General features: G+C 35.9%; 1 protein-coding gene across 2 annotated transcripts in view; it reads left to right on the top strand.

Annotated features, from left to right (window-relative positions):
- The window catches only part of LOC150091195 (integrin alpha-9-like), a 688379-nt gene that overhangs the window by 568195 nt on the left and 98779 nt on the right, over nucleotides 1-21405 (top strand). For both annotated transcript variants that reach the window (XM_090374615.1, XM_090374611.1), the window contains exons 19-21: nucleotides 3420-3636; nucleotides 3926-4089; nucleotides 17734-17809. In XM_090374615.1, coding sequence (XP_090230741.1) covers nucleotides 3420-3636; nucleotides 3926-4089; nucleotides 17734-17809 — 457 coding nt within the window. The remainder of the gene's footprint in view (nucleotides 1-3419; nucleotides 3637-3925; nucleotides 4090-17733; nucleotides 17810-21405) is intronic.

Genomic DNA, 21405 nt, shown 5'->3' with positions numbered 1-21405 from the left:
GTCCTTTGTTTTAGTGCATGTTTCACTATGGATATGGCAGCTCTTTTGAATTTGTGTGAATTTTAGAATTCTCTTCTAAAATTTCTATAATTTGCTTGTATTTTTATTTGTGTGAATTTTGGGATAATTTGTGAACATATGCATTTTTTTTTAAATCTGTGTGTGTGTGTTTTCTGTTGGAAATAACTTATTAAGATTACTTCATCTAAGTTGAAATGTTCATGTAATGGGGGTTGTACACCTTTGAAATAGAACAATGGATTATTCACTGAAGCATTTGTCTAACACATTTTAACGGTTATGAAACATCAAATAGCTAGATTTAGATACATGACATAGTGTCAAAAAAATTTTGGGGATCCTAAAGTCTCAACTTTATTAGACAGTTAGACAGACAACTTGAGTAGTCGAGACCCACTAATTTTCGTAAAGTTGGACAAATGCTAATAATTTATTGTAATTTTTCCTTGTAGCGGATGGATTTAAGATAAACTTTGGATTTTTTTTAAAAAAGATAGTATAGGCTATATTTTTGGAATATTTAATTTTATAAATATTATATATTTTAAGGCAGAAGAATTCTCTTACCTGGGGTTTTCTTCAGGAAAGGCTGCATCCGGGTGAGATTTAATTTGAAAGGTGTTTGTGTTGAAATAGCATATATCTAGTATAGGGACGAAGGAAAAAGCTTTTGTCCTAAATCCTTGCATGGGGTACAATTTCCAAACTATAACTGTAAACGGCGGGGTGGGAAAATTTTCCTTCTACCCCACTTCTTTTGACTAGACCCCCCCCCCCCGCGCTTTTGAAATACGGCAATGGAATGTGCCCAGGCTATGAAAGATGGCCTAGACATGTATTCACCCTCCTTTGAAGATGGTATTAACGAAAAGCCCCTATCAGGCTTCAGGACATCATCTCCCTTTATACTTATAATTACTCTCCATGCAAGGATTTAGGACAAAAGCTTGCTTTTTTTCTTCGTTCCCCTACTAGATATATGCTATTTCAACACCTTTCAAATTACATCTCACCCAGATGCAGCCGTTCCTGAAGAAAACCTCAGGTAAGAGAATTCTTCTGCCTTAAAATATATATTTATAAAATTTAATATTCCAAAAATAGCCTGTGCTATCTTTTTTGGAAAAAATCCACAAAGTTTATTTTAAATCCATAATGAGATCGCAGATTCACTATAAGGAAAAATCACAATAAATCATTAGCATTTGTCTGACTTTACAAAAATTAGTGGGTCTCGACTACTCAAGTTGTCTAATATTAGACAGTTGTCCAACTGTCAAATAAAGTTTCGGACTTTAGGACCCCCAAAATTTTTTTACACAATTTTTTTTTTTTTTTTTTCATACAATTTTTTTGTATGACTGAAGACAATCGAGCAGAAAATCAAATATCACTTTTGAAGCCCTCCGTAGCCAAGTGGTCAGGAGCGGGAGTGCAGTAGCACACACACTCTTTGAGTAGCCCGGGGAGTTCAAGCCCTTGACTGCTAAATACGGTCAATCTGCCAACCCGCACTGGACCAGCGTGGCAGATTATGGTCTATTTTCCTCAGCATGAATTGTTGAGGATTCTTCCATCCTGCAGTGGGTTGATAATGGCTGCAGTTTACTTTTACTTTTTTTTTACTTTTGCAGTAACCCTTTTGAGTTCTATAAGGTCAAACACAAATTTACAGCAGCACTCATTCCACTGTCCAATATACATGTTCGAATGTACACAATTAAAGTGAATTTCTTGCTCAACATGGTTGATTCATCAATTGTCAATGAAATTTTACTGTTCGGACTCTACTTCAACAAGATTGGTGTTCTGCGGTGGATTTGCCTGCAAGGGTCAACTGTGTCAATACTATGACAGGATTCAGGCTGGCCGAGGCACAGGTATGATGTCTGCGTAGCTTTGGCATCCTACTCTGAAGCACATTTATTGCTTGCCAGGTAGTAGGCATCCAATTTGGGCCCAGAACGGAAACTATATCAGTTGAAACAACTATATATATGATAATCCATTCCACCAGAGAGAAACATATAGGAAAAATTTCTCTCTCTTTATTCATAAGGTTTGGAATTGTTGGCAGGCTTAATTAAATCTGTAAAACTTCTGCATTATGGTGATATCTCAATCAAACTAAGTGTGATAAACAATCGGAACAGCTCTTCTGAGCCACCTGTGTTTGGGAATGCCAATTATGAAAACACCGCACAAGAAACTGAATTCATCATGAGGTGTGATCTCCTTGTCATGCTTCAAGAAACTCTATGAATTGGAGCTTCTTGAAGTGTTTGACAAGGAGATCTGTTTAGAACTAAAATCGCAAGGAGTGATAACTGCAAAGGGAATGTTTGTACGTAGGGATGGAAATCAAACTAGAACCTTATTCTTAATTTTAATATGCTTATGTCTCCTAATGAGATCAAAGATGGCTACCTGAACTACATAGTATGACCATGTGTTCAACATTATCAGGATGGAAAAATTTTGATAACTATGCTATCCTGGCCAAGTGTGGAACTAGAACACATGTTTATGAGCAGTCCATTGGGAGAAACAATAGAGACAGTAACCACAAAAGTAGACTGTGTAAGTTTAGAATTCCACAAAAACTATGATAATTAACACTATGATAATTAAATTATTGCAGTTGACTGTAGTATCTAGTTATTCAGTGGAAAATTTACATACACCCTTACTGGTTAAGTAAAGGAAACCACTCTCACCACTCATGGCAGATATCTTTATGGAAGGGTTTCAAGCGAATTCCATTAGTTTGGGCACTGTTAGACCCTCTACATGGACAATATTTTTTTTTTTTTTGACATGGGAACATGGGTTGAGGAAAACTGCAATTAAAAACAGATTGAGTTTATGAATAGCATGATTGCCAACGTTCATGTGATATTAACCCAACTGATACTTGGGCTAACAGACTAAAAGATAAAGATCACATACTAAACTCATTAACATGATTATTTAGACTAATGAATGCATTGCAGGAAGGCAGGTTGTTGATAGTTTTGGAACTTGAGTTTTCTACTTTATTAGATTGGAACTTTCAGAATAGAACAATACATTTTAGAATAGACTTGTTTTTTTTATTTCCCCTTTTAGAGTGTAACTTGTGTAACATGTACTTGTGCAACATTGCTTTTAAAATTTTTTTTTTGGCCAAACTAGTTTGTCAAAAATGATTTCAAATAATTTTATATATACAATACATAATACCGAGAAAATTTGTGCACAATATCATTATTTGTTCAGCTCTTTATATTGAAATGATTAATAAAAAAAAAAATTCCAAAAGGACAGGTTCCTACAAACTATGTAAATAGCCTCACCCATGCATCTGTATTATTTTTTACTGTACTTATTACTTGAGCCCGATTATTTTATATTAACAGGGAAGGAGAATTCTTGATCATAGGTCTGAATACTACTGTAGCTTTAAATGTGGAGGTTTGCAATTCTGGTGAGTCTGCATATGTATCTGAAGTCATTTTAGTAGTCCCACAACCAATTGAAATTATTAATCAAGCTGAATGCTATATCAGTGATCAAAATACTTCCAGTACAGTTCTCACTTGCGGCATAGGCAATCCATTACGCCAAAGTGAATGTGTAAGTTTGACCTTGCTCTGAATTATTTGGCGATTACACTTTAGAGTTTTCTTATTTTTGTCTTAATTTAAAAAAAAAAACAAAGTGAAGTAACTTATTTACATTAAGATAAATCTTGCATTGTTTTTGCTCTTTGAACATTTAATTTATATAATTTCAAATTAATAATAATTACGTTTGTTTAAAGGATAAACGAGATATAATTTTTTAAAAATTTTAAACATATTTGTAATTTTACATACCTTTCTTCTATCACTGACCTGGACACACCCTATTTTTAATTTTCCAGGCTCATTTTCAAATTAAACTGGATACATCTAAATTATCTGTGAATGTTCAGGAGATGAAATTGTACTTAAAAGCGACTACAGCAAGTCAAGAACAATATCCAGATGACAATATAATCATTGTTAACATGCCATTTAAAGCACAAGCTTACATAAACATTAGCGGGTAAGTATTTATAAAGTATATCAATAATTAATTCCATCAGTTATAGGCATATATAGAAAAATAGAATAATACTCATGCAGACTATTTTCTGGTATACCTTTTTTGCTATCTGTATTTGACCACTCTGTGATGAGACCTCCCAGTGAATGCTGCTGGCCTTCCAGATTAGCATCACTGGGATCCAGTGATGCTAATATGGAAGGCCAGATTAGCATCACAGTGAAGGGACCTTCTGTGTGTTTTCTGTACACTGTGACTTATTGAAACTCAGGAAGGGGATATGATCGTAGCGGTTAAGGGACCCAGCTTCATCAGACCACTTTGGCTTCTGCTTTGAAAAGACAACTTGTCCTGGGATGGCTCATCATGGATTAATTGGCTAGTGGGTTCACCTGTGATGGTCAGCTATACCAATGCCATGCCCCTACCCTTATTGTCAGAGCGATAGCATTCAGATTGGTGTTTGTGTATACAGCCACTCCCCGACTTATGTAAGGGTTGCATTCCGCAGAACTCTACATAGTTGGAAATTCCCTAAATGCTTATGCAGCACTTTCAATTTGATTGAAGCAAAAAAAGAAATGTTCAACAAACATGTAAATAGAATTATTTAATCAATTTTATCTGATGCGCAGGAAAAATATCAAAAGTGTATAAAATTACAAAAAGAGAGAGGAGACAGGCATATAATGTCAGCAAGTTTTACTTTTCGAGCACTGTTGCCAGAATTAACTCTCCAGCTGATAAGCACGCCGCTGTGGTAATTGAGGGCTGTGGAGATTTAGAAGGGGTTTTTTTGAACACAAAATGGCTCTGATCCCAAGTGCATTTATTGCTTTCTGGATAATGGGTGCTACCTGCTACAGTATCCCTTTCAGCTCTGTGGTGGGTGCAGCACTGAAAAACCAAATATGAATCCTGATAATTTAAACTTTTTTCTGGAACCCCAATACTGTTCATATCAGAAAATAATCACTGTGAAACAGTTACTGTTACTTCAGCAAAGAGGTGCAGAATCGAAATCCTATCAGGTTCACTTTGACACCTGATAATTCATGCTACTAGTGATAAGCCCATAGGGACAAGTCACCCTTCGTTATTCAGAATGATTTGGAATATCTAGCAGACTCCATAAATTTTTAAAATGGCTACCTTCTGGGGGATATCCTCATTGAAAAAAAATATGGCAATACTCAGGTCAGCTCCACTGAGTCACTTCTGGTGGAAGGGAGGAGGTGAATATAATTATGGTAACAAAAGCCACTGAACTCACCCAGAGGTATGATCTTTGAGTGGTAGCTACTTGAAGTGTCTGTAGAGGAGTTCCCTAAAATCGCAAGAAGGGACAACTGCAAAAAAAAAAAACAAAAAAAAAAGAGTACATAGGTTTAGTTTCAATTGCCTCATCCTTAATTACAATATACCACAGTTTCCTAATTTTATTACAACTGGGACTTATTTTGCACAATACAGCCATATGTATCAAACCCTTTAAGATGTTTTAAGTGTCAGAGATATGGGCCGTCACAAATGACCTGTCACAGTGCTGTTGTATGCTTTTGATGGAATGCAAAGGACCATGAAATTTCATCACACTATGCTACAAACCTATCTCTTAGGTATGAGCATGCTAGAGGTGGATGGAAGAAAAATAAATACAGCAATTTAAGGTAGAGCTGAACATATCATAGCAGGAGACAAGAAAATGGAATTTAAAGTGAAGGTGATAGCAGATGGCTTGGTTTTGGAAATCTTTTTGGAGGAAGAAATGAACATAAAACAGTATCCATAATTTCCAAAAAAAAAAAAAAAAAAAAAAAAAAAGATAAATCCAAGACTGAGAAGAAGTCCTCAGCACTTCAGAAGCCATTCAAGAGCTCCACCAAGCCAACATAATGGCCAGATTCATACAGTGGATTTGGAAATACTGAGGAGACATGGATTCCAGTGAAATACTGAGGCTATCAAAGGCATGAACCAGTTTGTTTTTGCTTACAGTAGACATACCTTAAAGCAGAACATGATCTCTATCTTCATAAATGTTACTATCATTTGAAAGAATAGAAATGGGTGATGATTCTGCTTATGGGCAGGTTCCTTGTCAACCATGATAGAGTAGGTGGCAATTAACCTTATGGGGAAAGTGCTGACATTGCTGGAACCTCTCTTCTAAATGCAAGTGCTATCACCTTCTTTGATATGCCTACCCAGATGGTCTCTGCCATTGATCCTTCTATCTACTTCCCTCTCTCCGTGTATGTCGGAGGTCATGGAGAACCTATATGGAAATGATCACTTCTCTATGATAACTTTATTACTTGGTAGCAGGCATTGTCGTCACAGTGAAAGATTGATCATGTCAACTGGATGCCTTCTAACATCTAGTGGAGTTTGACATCATTACAGTCAGTCAAGAACATATCAATGATGCAGTGATGTATCTTCACAGAAATTACTGTCCACGCAATTGCATTTCCAAATAACATCTACCTGGACAATGGTGGAAGGCAGAATGCACAAAGGTGGGGGTGGGGGACTTTGTTAATGTTCTACCGCTTCTAATCTCTTAGCCTTTAAACATGCACATGCTACATTTGCTGTCAAAGCCAAAAGAAATTGTGGGTCCATTTCACCTTTTCATTTACCAAATCAACCAAATTTTCATTTTACAGATTTGTTTGGGACAAAATCTCTGAAATGAAGGGAAAATGCACATCACATCCTTCAGTAGTCCTGAAATATAATGGATGCTTATTGCAGATTTAAACTGCATCAAAGACCACTGATGTTGGACCAGATAATATCCATTATGAAATGATTAAGCACCTTTCATTAAAATACTCTTTTTAAAGAGTATTTTTCTTGAGGGACAGTTTCCAGGACACCTGGCACAATGGAACTGCCCTTGTCTTTGATAATATAGCAAAGGACCTTAAATTTCTAAGAAAAACTGTCATCCTATTGCTCTGACTAATTTTTGCAAAATACTGGACAGAATGGCCAATATTCTTTTTATTTGATATTTTAGATGAATATGACCTGAACTTCATCGTGGAGTGCAGCTTCCAAAGAAACAGGTTCTCTTTTGACATTTAATTAGGCTAGAGACTGTGTGGCTTTCTGAAAGGCTTTCTTAAAATGAGAACACCTGGTGTCAGTTTTCTTTGATGTGGAAAAAGTGTACAATAACTTGGTAATTTGATATTTTAAAAGCCTTTAACACTGCAATATCATAGAGGTCACCTGCTTGTTTTTATCCACCAAATACGGAGGATGCAGACCGCATATCCTCGGAGCAATATGGCCTTATTTGCTAATGCTCCTAAAAACCAAACAACAAACAGCTTGTTTTTATTAAGAACGTTTTATCCATTTTGTCTTTCCAAGCACTTCTTATCACTGTCAGTAGTAATTAAAATATTGTCATCTGAATTTTTATCTAATTCAATCCTGATTTAAACTCCTGTTAAAACTTTTTTATCATCCCTACAGAATCCAAATAGTCTATTCACTGGTAACCATAAAACAACTTTTTTGATGTGAAAACATCTTTGGTGGCACCTACTAAATTGTGGACTGAAGTAAAAGCAATCTGTCACGATTTTGCGATAAATGACGTCATTTCCGGTCTGAAGATTTTGTGACACGTCATTTCTGTGTCGCAAAATTGTGACAGAATGATGAATTCCAGGGGGGGGGGGGGGAAGAAAGAAGGATCAGTGATGGAAATGACCCCATTTATGGTCTGTCAATTTAATCGACAAATAGGGTAAATCACGATTTTGCAACCCATCATTTCCGTGTCACAAAATAAATGTCGACATGATTTTGCCGATTTGAAACACCATTTATGCGACAAGGCATGAGTGGTGCTTCAAATTGACACATCTGTTGTTTATGGCCTTTATTTTCTTATACCACTTGAATGAATGTATGTTTGTGAATTTGAAGATTGATGCGCTCCGAAGCCTCATGAGCGGAGACAGACTCTAACTTGTCTATCATTGCAATGCCGTTTTCTTTGTTCTCTCCCAAAGAACCTTTGGGAGAGAACAGCAAAATGTGCATGAATGGGCTATAATGTTTTGACTGTAATATATTCATAATTACATTCACGATCTTCTTGAAGTATATCACACAAGTTACAGCATCTTTGTTCACTAGTGTTTTGGCTTCTGCAAGAAGTTCATGTCACTTGCATCAGCCTCACTAATATTGCCCCTCTTATTCTGTAACTTGTACGATAGCTGAAGCAAGTGCAGCCAACCAATTTCATTGACACTCACAGTCAAGAACAATTGCCCTTAGGAAGGCCAAATTGTTTTTGATACAGCTGTTAATGTATTCTTTGGATTGAACTTGCTCATGGGTCAGTTTTGTATCTTTACCTATGCATTTGAAAGCCACCATAAAAGAGTCACTCATTCTCAATCTCATTTCTTCTTTGCTATGTAAAGGAGATGATATGGAGCTCACTCACTCGCTCATTGCCATCACGAACAGAGTCATATATAAATTCTCCCTGAACGCTCTGAATTGTCCAAGATAAATGCTGGGGAAAGACAGTTTCTCCTCTGGCGATTCTAAGATATTTATTGTCGCTCCACAATGTTTGCTGTTGGGGGATGAGACTTTCCTTGATCGGAACCGTTTCGCTTATGTTGTGTTTAGCCAAATTAATTTCCACATGACTGTCATCAAAGAATGACTGATCTATTGTGATTGATACAATCGATAGAGAGGCGTGTCAACCAAATATTGAAGCCACACTTTAACCACTTTCTTTTTTACTAACCCAATCAAATAACTGGACTTTTGTATTTTCTTGCATTTTATATACAAAATAAGCAGCCTGAGACACGAATATGGCATTCTGGGCCAAGTGATCAATGTGCCTGTTTCAGTCAATCTCTCTTGGCATGGACCATCGTGTTGACAGGAACAGGCACATTGATCGCTTGGCCCAGAATGCCATATTGTCCGCATGCATGTCTTAGGTGCCTTATTTGCATGAATGGTAAGCAAGGAGAAATAAGCCTCTCTGTCACTAAATCCAACTTTGGTAAATGCGATAGAATTTCTTGGTAGACAAAGCTGCTTAACTGAGATAGCTAGAGCTGGAATGGTATTCTTAAGTGATAGTCTACAGCTATTATACACAAGGGTCCCATTGACGTTAACATTTGCAAATGCAGTGCATATCAATGGTGCATCTTTAGCAGCCGATTTCTTTGTGTCGTTTTTGAACCATAGACGATCGCAAATGTAGTATACAGAACAGAAATGATTTTCATAAGTATCGTTTCAAACTCTCTATGCGTGTTCATATGTAAATAATAGTAGATGTAAAGAAAACGTGCTTGATCATTTAAACTCATCTGTTCTGTAATTGGAGAAATGTTCCGTTGTACTTAATTAATACTCACTTTGGATACATTATTGTTAGATGGAGTGGCATTGCTGGTTGAAGGCACTGCTAAATCCAACACTTGATTTTTTTGTTTGTCTTTTATGCAATCTCGATAGTCTGTCATTCTCACGCACTTACTGCTACCTCCATTTTTATTTTGTTAGGTTGGATTGCTCGATACTCTTGACAGTGCTCTTCATTTGATTTCAGCATCTTTGAACACAAAGGCTATAGCAGTGTGGCATTCAGTCCCTTTCACTACTCAGAAAATTATTGATGTGAAAACATCTATAGTGGTACCTAACTGTGGAATGTAACGATATTGTGAATTGCAACAATACAAATACTTGTGTTGTTGCAATCATATTATTCAGCAAATGGGTAATTAGGCTATTGGCTTAGATTTTGCTAACCTCTTCCAAATGTTGATTCGGTAGAGTAATTGTTTGCATAAAACATTACATTGTTCATGTTAAATATTTCTGACTGAAGTATGTCACTAACGTTGATTCGGTAGAGTAAGTAGCGGGCTTGAGTATAAAACGTTACATCATTCATGACTTCGGTTCTAGTTGTTAGATTTTAAAATCTAATAGAATGTCTTTAGTGCACACAGGGTACACACGTGGTGTTCTCTCTCTCTCTCTCTCTCTCTCTCTCTCAGGGTAACTTGGAATTTTTTTTTTTTTTTTTTTTTTGGCTGGTGCAGCATAAGCCTCAGGCTTCCTTGTGCTATATGGCTAATAATAATAAGGTATCAGGATACCAAAGTAATCATCTTAAAAATTTACTAGATTTTCAAGTATGTTTTTATACCAACAATTCGTGCATCTGTTATAATTTTAATATTAGTTATAAGTTTCATCCTAGAAAATATATTAAAGCCATTATTTTCTAGGTTACAATATCACTTTCATTATTTTTTTACCCTTTTTTTAAAAATTAATCCTTTTGTTGTACGAAATTTAATGCCACTTCCAGTAGTATGTTTATATACACGTGGATGAATGTAGTAGTAGTAGTAGTGGCATGTGATGCAAGAAAGCAAGTGTATGAGCTTATGCAGCATCAGCCAAAAAAAAAAAAAAAAAAAAAAAATCAAGCCATTCTTTCCAAATGCCTGTCCAGTTCCTTCTTAAATTTATTTAACCTACCAACTTCCACAACGACAGATGGAAGTTTGTTCCAGCAATTAACCATCTGCTGGCTAAAGGAAAATTTCTGCACATCTACTCTACATCTGGCTTTTCTTAATTTGAGTTTATGCCCCCTTAGGATCGTAATCTGAACAAGTGGAAGGACCCCATCAGAATTCAGCGTGCTCAACTCATTCAAGGCCTTATACACCTCAGTCAGATCACCGTGCAGGCGGCTAGTCTTCAGGCACTGAAATTTGCAGAACTTAAGCCTCTCTTGGTAAGAGGATCCCTTCATTCCCCCCACCAATCTTGTTTCCCTTCTTTGTATTTCAAGCAAATCTACATCCTTCCTAAAATGAGGGCTCCAGACCTGTACGCAGTACTCAAAGTGTGGCCTGACCATTGCCTTATACAGAGGGACAATCACCTCCTTTTCCCTGCTAGCAAAATTCCTATATATCATTTACAAAACTCTATGATCTGCCCTGGCAGCCTGTCTGCATTACTCAGAAAACTTCATATCTGACTGCACAATTACTCCCAGGTCTTTTTCATTTTCTACTACCTTAAGTGTAGTACCACACAGTTGGTACGTTTCTCTGGGGTTACTTCTACCCATATGCAGTACTTTGCATTTGTCAAGGTTAACTTCAGTTGCCCACTTCTTAGCCCATCTGCCCAAATTTTCTAGATCCTGTTTCAGTAGCACACTGCCATTACTGTCATTAACAACCCTGCCAACCTTTGTATCATTTGCAAATTTTGACACTAATCCTGATATACCTTCATCAATATCATTGATAAATATACAAAACAACAGTAGACCCAACACTGAACCCTGTGGGACTCCACTAATAATGTATAATGTAGTTCCTTATTTTTATTTAGAATAATTTACTTAAGTTTAATTTATTCAAAATCAAGTTCACCTTTACGATCAGATCATATAACAAGTCATCTTACTTTCTACGTATATGTAATACATAAAATTAATACATAATGTAATACATAAAATTAATACATAATGTCATACATAAAATTAATACATAATGTAATACATAAAATTAATACATAATGTAATACATTATGTAATACATAAGATATATCTTCTCTATTTCAATTAATAGCTCTTCCATATTCATCTCTTAGTGAAATTTCTATTTCATTAAACATTGTTTTGTTGAGAGAGAAGTACACTGGGGGATTTTGTCTTTCATTTATAGCAGAAAATGGATAGCCTGTAGGAATAAAATTATATATTACATCTGATTGATTTCCAATGTCATTCACTCTATTTTAATTTGAAATGTGCTAATATCTTATCCAATATTAGGTGTAAATTGACCTTCATTCATTCAATCTTTATTTACCCATTTCGAAATTCTAACACTCTGTATAACTCTCTTTCTGAAGAGTCAGTTTAGTTGACTTCATCTAATTTCATTAAAAATATCCCAATAGACAAATTACTAACAACAATGATAAGTGGCTTGTCTGCATAAATATGGAGTTTTAAAGAATCATAAAAAAAATCTATTTTGTAAATGCCATTAGGAAACGATGTTTTCCATTCATGACTATCAAATATTTGAAGTGATTATTTTTATATTGGTCACTTACATTATACCATGAAAAAAAAATAGTTTTGTTAATGATATTTCAAAAAATGTTTTATCAAACATGAAAGGTATATTTGAATATTAGCTTAAACTCTCTGGTGCTTTTTTTTTTTTTTAGAATTTTAGAACTAATTAATATTGACCCATTTATAAATAAGTAATTTAATGAATAAAAATACATACCTTTAATTTGACAGAAGGTTATCCATTTTTCTGTTATTTCTCTTGCTATTTTTTTTGTTTCTATCAGGAACAATTCTAAGTGTCATGCTCTTTGCAATAAAAATATAATCTTTTACCGATCTGTAAGCTTCCAACTATAAGCAGGACCCTCTATGTTCACGGATTTTTTTCTTTTTAATGAAAACCCCAACCAAGAGAGGTATTAGAACCAATAGTACTAAGTACTGCGAGTGGGTTGAAGGTTGAGAAGATATTTGTTGACTTGAATTTCTGTAGATTGTAATTTTCAGTAAATACGTTTGTAGGAAGGTTGTTCCAGAAAACAGAAGTTGAATGAGTAAATGGGGAAGAAGAAAAGTTGGTTCTGTGAGTTTGAAGTTGGACAGTAAAGGATGTTGACTGGTTGCTGCATATGGTCGAACTGCTTTGAGAGAGAGAGAGAGAGAGAGAGAGAGTGAGAGTGAGTGGGAACTATAAAAGCCAGTTCAGAAGAACAGTGCCCCTGGAATATCTGTAGAAAAGGCATGCAGCAGAAACAGAACACTATGAGACAGAGTGAAGATGACTCCACCTTTTCAATTACTGCTCATTCAATCATTATGTCCCTTTCTTTGGCATACTTGTTCATCATTACTTTTTTTTTAGCCATATTCATCTTTAGTCCAAAATCCTTACTAACTGTGCATAACTGATTAAATCTTAATCAGTTATGCACAGTTAGTAAGGATACTAATTCTTTGGGATCATGGCTTATGACGACAATGTCATCCACAAATCATAAATGGTTTAGGTACTCTCCATTCACATTGACTCCTTTCTGCAACCAGTCTAATCTTCTAAAAGCTTCCTCAAGGGCAGCAGTAAACAACTTTGGAGATATTGTGTCTCCTTGTTGAACTCCTTTCTCAATTTTAAATTTGCTATTGTCTTTGTCTAGTCTAATAAAGGAGGTAGTATTCTCATATATTTTCTTCAAAATCATAATATATGGGGTATCTATGCCTTGTCTTTTACAATGTGCCCGAAACATTGCCTTATGCTTTTTGGAGTCAAATGCCTTTTCATAATCCACAAATGCCAGGCATAATGGTGTTTTATATTCATTTGCTTCTTTCTCCATTAGCTGTGATATTACGTGGAGGTGATCCATAGTTGAGAATCCTGTCCTAAAGCCAGCCTGCTCTTTCGGTTGATTCTCATCAAGTATTCTTTCCAGTCTGTTAGTAATGACCCTTGTGACAACTTGTAGATAGTGGGATAACAAGCTAATTGGTCTATAATTTCCAATTTCTGATTTATCTCCTTTCTTATGCAGCAAAACCATGATTGCATTATTCCACTCCTTAGGTGTCACACCTTTTCTAATGCATTTTGTGAATCTTGCCAGTTTTTGTGTTATGTCTCTTCCTCACAATTTTAACAAATCTGCAGTAACTTCATCTTCTCCCGGGGCTTTCTGATTCTTCATTTTCTTCAATGCATGTTCTACTTCATCAGGAAGAATATTGGGTATGTGTTACTAATTTGCAATCCATCTTCCCCACTGCTGGCATCATTCCCTTGCTCCTTGTATAATTCTCTGTAGTATTCTTCTGCTATTTGAATTATGCCTTCTCTGCTATTTATAAGTTAACCATCGCTATTCTTCAGTTTCAGTATCATTTGTCTTTCTGTATTACTGCTCATGGCTGCTGATTTAAATCCTTTGATTTCCCTTAATGCTTGTTCTACTTTTCTTGTGCTAAATCTTATATCCTCTCTGAGTCTCTTTCTAATGGCTTTGCATAACTCAGTATACTCAATTTTCTCCCTGTCAGTGTTTTCTTCGGTTTATCATAACAATGTTTCTTGACTAATTTTTTATTCTTTGGATTTCTTTTTCCCTATAGGTTTCTTGGGCTTTATTTCTTTCAGAAAATTGTAATGAAAACTTGTTGTTATCCTTGTCGATATCTTGGTCCTGAGCCATCTGCACAAGCTCAAACTTGTTCTTAAGTTCCATTACATACTGCTTTTTCTCCTCTTCTGTTATCTCAAAGATCGTTGTATTGTTTAATCGAGTCAGTTTTTTTCCTTTCTTTTCCTACCTCTATATCAAGTGTGCATCTTGCCATTCTGTGACTGCTTCCAATATTTACCTTATTCAGGATGGTAACATCATTCACGATATATCTTCTGTTAGTGAGGATGAAATCGATTTCATTAGTTGTTAATCCATTTAGACTTCCATATCCACTTTCTGTTCACCCTTTTCTTGAAAAAAGTGTTCATTACTGACAATCCTTGAGATTCTGCAAATTCAACAAGTCTTTCACCTCTCTCATTTTGGCCCACCCAGGATCCTGAGTTGGATATCATCATTCTTCTCTTCTTTTCTTGGCGATTCCTTTCTACTTCTCTCTTTCTCTCTCAGGGTAATTCAGAATTTTTTTTTTTTTTTGGCTGGTGCAGCATAAGCCTCAGGCTTCCTTGCACCATATGGCTAATAATAATAATAATTTCTTTCACCAACTCCAAAATTTCCTATAGTTCCCCTTTCTGCCCTGTTTTGTCTTTTTCCAACCTTAGCATTGAAGTCCCCCATAATGATAATGTAGTGGGTTTTCTGCTCATTTAGAAGACTCAATTTCGGTGTACATTTCTTCAACCTCCACGTCATTATGGCTCGATGTTGGTGCATAAATCATTATAACCTTTAGCTTGTACCTCTTAGAAATCCTGAGTATTAGTCTTGACACCCTTGGTGATGTACTTTTGAATTCCAAAATGTTGTTTTTTTATATCTTTATGGACCAAAAAGCCAACACCACCTTCACTCCTTTCACAGTTTCCATTAGTGTACAGCAAATTTCCACTTGATAAACTTATAAGGGATACATTTCTTCTTCTTATTTCAGCCAAACTGATGATATTCCAATTCACATATTCAAATTCATTATTTGCATAATCATAACTAAGATATTTACGCACCATACAGTGACAAATTTTATAACTAATTTTTTTTCCCAATAAATGGTGAGCGCATTCTTTATTGTACCTGTTTTCCAAATTTCTCTTCAGTATGAGCCTTAGAACTCGCTCCAGAGCCCTCTACATAGTAATACTTAAATTACTTAAATTTTAACAACCCAGTATATATGTGAGCCCTTAGCCAAATGGTCAGGAGTGGGAGTGCAATTGCACACTCTTTTAGTAGACTGGGGTTCAAGCTCCTGACTGATAAATGCAGTTGATCTGCCAACCCACACTGGTCCATCATTGCAGATTATAATCCATTCTCTCAACATGATTTGTTGAGGAAGCCTCCCTCCTGCAGTGATTCGACAATGGCTGTCGATTTATTTTATATATACAAAGTGCTACCCAAAAGTTCTCGAAATGTATTTATAAAATAAATTAGACTCACCCTGGGTTTTATTTGCCGTTACCTTTGAAGTAGTCTCCTTGAGAGCGTAAATACCGATCCCAGTGCTTCTCCCATGATTTGAATGTTTCCTGAAAGTCCTTCGTCATAGTGGTCAGCACCGTCTGCGATTCGGTTTGGATATCTATGCTGTCAAATCTTCGACCCTTCAGCTTGATTTTCATTCTTGGGAAGAGGAAGAAGTCGCAAGGAGCTAAGTCTGCCGAATCAGGGGGTGGGGGACAATTGTCATGTTGTTGGATGCCAAAAACTACACCACAGCGAGAGATGTGTGGGCCAGCACATTGATGATGAAGGACCCAGTTCTTTGCGTGCCACTTCTCTGGATGTTTCCTCCAGACAGCTTCCCTTAATCACCTCAGGATGTCACAGTAGAACTTTGCATTGACGGTCTGGCTAGGAGGGATGAATTCTTTATGGATAATCCTGTCAATGTCCAAAAAATAGATCAGCCTGGACTTCACATTGCTTCTCACTTGTTGCGCTTTCTTTGGTCGGGGCAAAGATGGGCTCTTTCACTGGGATGATTGTTGCTTGGTTTCTAGGTCATACCCATATTCCCAACTCTTGCCACCAGTGACGACCATAGAAAGGAAGTTTTGATCACTCCTGGCTCGTTCTTGAAGATCTATGCTAACTTCCATGCGATGCTGCTTTTGGTCTTCACTCAGTAACCATGGCACGAACTTGGCCACAATCCTCATGTTCAACTCGTCTGACAAAACCCACCGACACATGCCATACGATAGTCCTACAGTGCCACAAATGTCATGGATGGTCCACCTGCGGTCTTCATGGATCACCACCCTAACTTTTTTGATGATGGGCGCCCAGAGCGATCATTGTCATCAACCGACATTCGACCATTTTTAAAATGGTTAAACCAGTAGTAGGACTGTGTCTCGCCAAAAGCATTGTCACCAAAAGCTAGTTTCAACTTCTTATGGGTTTCTGCTGCTACTACTTTTATCATTAAGCAGGAAACAAAACTTGATGCAAGCATGTTGCTTTCTCACATCAGCCATCGCAACAATCGCAAACTATGGAAAACACACTGCCAAAGAACTGCACATAAATATTCAATGACTATCCAGCCCGAGGCCATGTACCACTCTGATTCACAAAGGATGCATGTAGTGTTACCTAGCGCCACAAGTAGGTACTAGACTTAGTTGCAGCGCAACATTCAAATTTCGGGAACATTTGGGTAGCGCCTCATATATATGTATATATGAAATTTAGTGGTATTTCATGTATCATTGCTATTTATTTACTCTTCAATGATTTAAACCAGAAGTATCACTGAAACCTAAAATTGTAAAATAGTTACTGTGTTGTCATCACTTGGAATTAACGAAATGCTGTACTTAAATTGATGGGCTTTATCAAGTTAGATCTACTCTGCAAAGTTGCCAAGTGCTTCAGTACAAAGGTGATATTACTTTGACATTATTAAAGTTGCTACATATTAAATGGAGTGGGTGGCATTGATGTATGAAATTTGGGCTGTTCTGAAGTAGAAAAGCATCTCAGTATGAATGATTCACATTCACCTTACATGGGTTTTGTGATGATATAAGCAAGAATTGTGGGATTAAATATGAAAATTGAATATAAGCCGACTTTTTTTTTTATTTATTTATTTTTTTTAAGATCTAACGATGTAAATATATGAAAATAAATGCAATTTAAATTAATTGGCCTGCTGAAAATGGGATATTTTTCATTTAAGTAAATATGATTGAATATGATACAGTAATGTAAGGGATATAACATCTTTAAATGCACTAACACTACAATATATTAATAAATTAAAAAAAAAAAAAAAAAAAACTTCAAATTTTGAAATTCATTTTTTTTTTTTTCCAGCTATCCAGACAAAGAGCAGACACACTTTAGTAGTGATCTCCAAGTGGACAACATAACAATTATGCACACGTACAGTGTAAGTAATTAAAAAAAAAAAAAAAATGGTAGGTGTCATAATGCCAGAGAAGAAAGGTTAGATGTGGCATTAATTAATAAATAAACGAAAAAGAAATGGATTAATAACATAAAAGGAATACAAAGAAAAAAAAAATAGTTGGGAACAAATCCATTAGAAAATGAAGGGAAAGATTACATGTTAAGAAAAAGTGTGCTCATGACTAGCAAATGCTGGGGGTGGGGGACTGAGGACAACTTAACCTCCTAAGGACTGTGTACTTTTTTTTTTTTTTTTTTTTTTTTTTTTGATTTGGTAGTTGTTGGCGCATCGGCTTCTGTGGCCATATTGCACCTCCCAAGGTTTTTGCAGTACTTTGATCCAAGCCCGAGGCGGGAATCGAACCCGCGACCTTTGGGTTGCCGGGCAGGTACTTTACCCACTCGGCTAGCCCGGTCGGCGACTGTGTACTATACATTCTCATGTCCCTGAGCAAAACTAAACTATATTTGATCATTCTATACAAGCCAATTTAAAACACTCAAAGCCTAAGATATCTTACCAGTAAGAATGGGACATCTAACTTATAAGCATAAGTAAAATGGCAGAATTTCAACAAAAACAATCATATGGCACCTGAATGATGCTTTATATATATATATATATATATATATATTATTCCTGTTCACTGTACTGTTCTATTCACTTCCAAAACTGCTTAAGTAATACTCTGTTGATTAATATTAGTAGTGGCAAATCATGCAAGAAAGCAAGCTTAGAGAGCATGAAAAAAAAAAAGGAAACCCTTCTCATTTCACTTATCCATCCCCTCCAACAGTTTGTTTGTTTGGGGGATTTATTAGGTGCATCAGCATCAGTGGCCCATAGTGCACCACCTCCAACAGTGTTTCTAGTCCTTCTGTCAAAGCCCCAGGGACCAAGAGATTCTGTGATCAAGTGACTTTACCCTGAATTAGTGCTCTTACTTGAAGTAGAAATCATTTCCTTATTTAAAGTATTTATTAACACACAATTAAGTAATCTATAGTAAAGAAATCAACCTTACTAGATTAAGAAGGAACGCAGTCTTTACCTTTTCTTTTCTTGTGTATATCTTAATTACTAACTTTCTAGTGCATGGGTTCTTGACCTGGAGCTCGCAAGCACCATTCTTCTCTTTAAAAAGTAAATTTTGCTTGCGACCGATCCTAAAATGTGTGCTCGTGAACGCCTTCACTTAGGCTGAAAAATTTATATATAAATCTTTCTTTAAAAAGGTGCTTTCTATTTCCAACTTTTGTGATATTCCACAAAAATCCATGCCAATCTTCGATAGAAAATCCTTTCTTTTGTTACTGATTGTAGGAAAATGATATATTTCACGACTTTAATTTCAAAAACAGTCAAACTTTGATGGTATTCTTAAAATTTTTTCTTTTTAATTATTGTTAATTTGAAATTTATTTAGTAAGAAAAATTTTTACAAAATACTATGTTGAGAGTACGATCATTGTCGTCATAGTGTCACTACAGTCAGAGGATATGATATCATATACTTGAATTTCAGGAAAGCTTTTGACGCTGCTGCACATGAAAGATTACTGTACAAATTGTAGCAGTATGGTATTAAAGGTAAGTTGCTACAGTGGATAAAAGGGTGGTTGAGTGGGAGAATACAGAGAATGGTAATCAATAGACACTGCTCTTCATGGACTAATTTTATTATTGGAGTCCCACAGGGTTTGGTGTTGGGCCCACTGTTGTTTTGTATATATATCAGGCTTATTGTCAAGGTTTACAGATGATACAAAGGTTGTCATGGTTGTTAATGGCAGTGTGCTACTGCAACAGGATCTAGAAAATTTGGGCAGATGGACTGAGAAGTGACAACTGAAGTTTAACATTGACAAATGCAAAGTACTGCATATGGGTAGAAGTAATCCCAGAGAAATGTAACAACTGTGTGGTACTACACTTAGGGTAGTAGAAAATGAAAAAGACCTAGGAGTGCAGTTAATATGAAGTTTTCTGTATAATGCAGACAGGCTGCCAGAGCAGGTCATGGGGTATTGTCAATGATATACAGGAATTTTGCTAGTAGGGAAAAAGGTGATTATCCCTTTGTATAAGGTAGTGGTCAGGCATTGCCTTGAGTACTGCGTACAGGTCTGGAGGCCTCATTTTAGGAAGGATATAGAGTTGCTTGAGCATGTACAAAGAAGAGGAACAAGATTGGTGAAGGGAACGAAGGGGGTCCTCTTACCAAGAAAGGCTTAAATTCTGTAAATTGCAGTGTCTGGAGACTAGGTGCCTGCAAGGTGATTTTATTGAGGTGTATAAAACCTTAAATGGGTTGAACAGACTGAATTCTGATGGGATTCTTGCACTTGTTCAGAGTTCGAACCTGAGTCAGCATAAATTCAAATTGAGGAAAGAAAATTGTAGAATAAATGTGTGGAAATTTGCATTTAGCCAGCGGGTGGTTAATTACTGGAACAAACTTCCATCTGTCGTTTATGGAAGTTGATAGCTTAAATAAATTCAAGGAGGAGCTGGACAAACGTTTAGGGGGAATGGATGTGTGAAATTTTATTTTTTGTTTTTGGCTGATGCTACATAAATTCATATGCTTGCTTTCTTGTATCACATGCCTCTAATAGTACTACTACTACTGCCTCATGCAATTCTTAGTTTCTGCTTTTAACAGGTTTGAACAGGTTTCTGCCACATTTTGCCCAGTTGCACTGCTGCAATAGGTACCATATATGTATAGTACTAACTTTAAAGGTAATGAAAGTGTTAGTAAGAAATCTTTTGATTTTGTGTGCAAATGCTTAAATGTATTTTCTTTTAACAGATTTAACTAAAGTTACTAAATCCTTTGAAAATGGATAAGTTTTTAAAAATAAACCGAAATGAACATGATTAGTTAAAAAATGATGCATTGACACTACCTTTGCAGTCATCTGATTTAAACCTACACATTTCAAATGCAAAGCAACAAAAAATTAAGAAGCATGCATTTCACTACTCTTGGGAATATGGTTATTTGGTAATAGATAATAGTAGCGGAACTGGTGTAATTTGCTTATTATGGCAAGCATGTTTGGCTGGCTATTGGAAGTCGAATTGTGAAAAGACATTACCACACATGCCATAGGAATTTTCACGAAGCTTTTCCCAAATTTAGTGATATTAGAAAAGCTAAAATTTTCGTGATGATATGTTATATCACAAATAGAAATATAAACAAAAGATTTTTATTAATGGTTAAGGCAAAGCTAAGTAATATTTGACAGGTGCTATCAAAAATTCCAAAATGAGCATTTGAAACCTTCATACAACAGTTTTCGTAAAGATGACAATTATGGCTGAAATGTTATCAGAAGCTCTCAGTTTGCTTCAGTTTATCATTTTAAATGGAAAACAAAATAAAAAGTTCACCAGGTGCAAACTAATATTTAGTTGAACTGCCTCTGGCCCTGATGATAGCAGCACACGGTCGAGGCATTGACAAGATCAGTTTCTGAAGATAATTCAACTGATGGTTCATTGTTCCAAACACGAATTATTGCTTTCTGATCCACTGGTGATATTCTGCTTATGTTATGTTACCC

Source organism: Mastigoproctus giganteus, chromosome 1 (genome assembly GCF_048544385.1).
Source record: "Mastigoproctus giganteus isolate SK-2022 chromosome 1, ASM4854438v1, whole genome shotgun sequence".
Classification (NCBI taxonomy): domain Eukaryota; kingdom Metazoa; phylum Arthropoda; class Arachnida; order Uropygi; family Thelyphonidae; genus Mastigoproctus; species Mastigoproctus giganteus.
The sequence above is the reverse complement of the archived record's forward strand: the minus strand, read 5'-3'. Positions and strand labels throughout refer to the sequence as shown.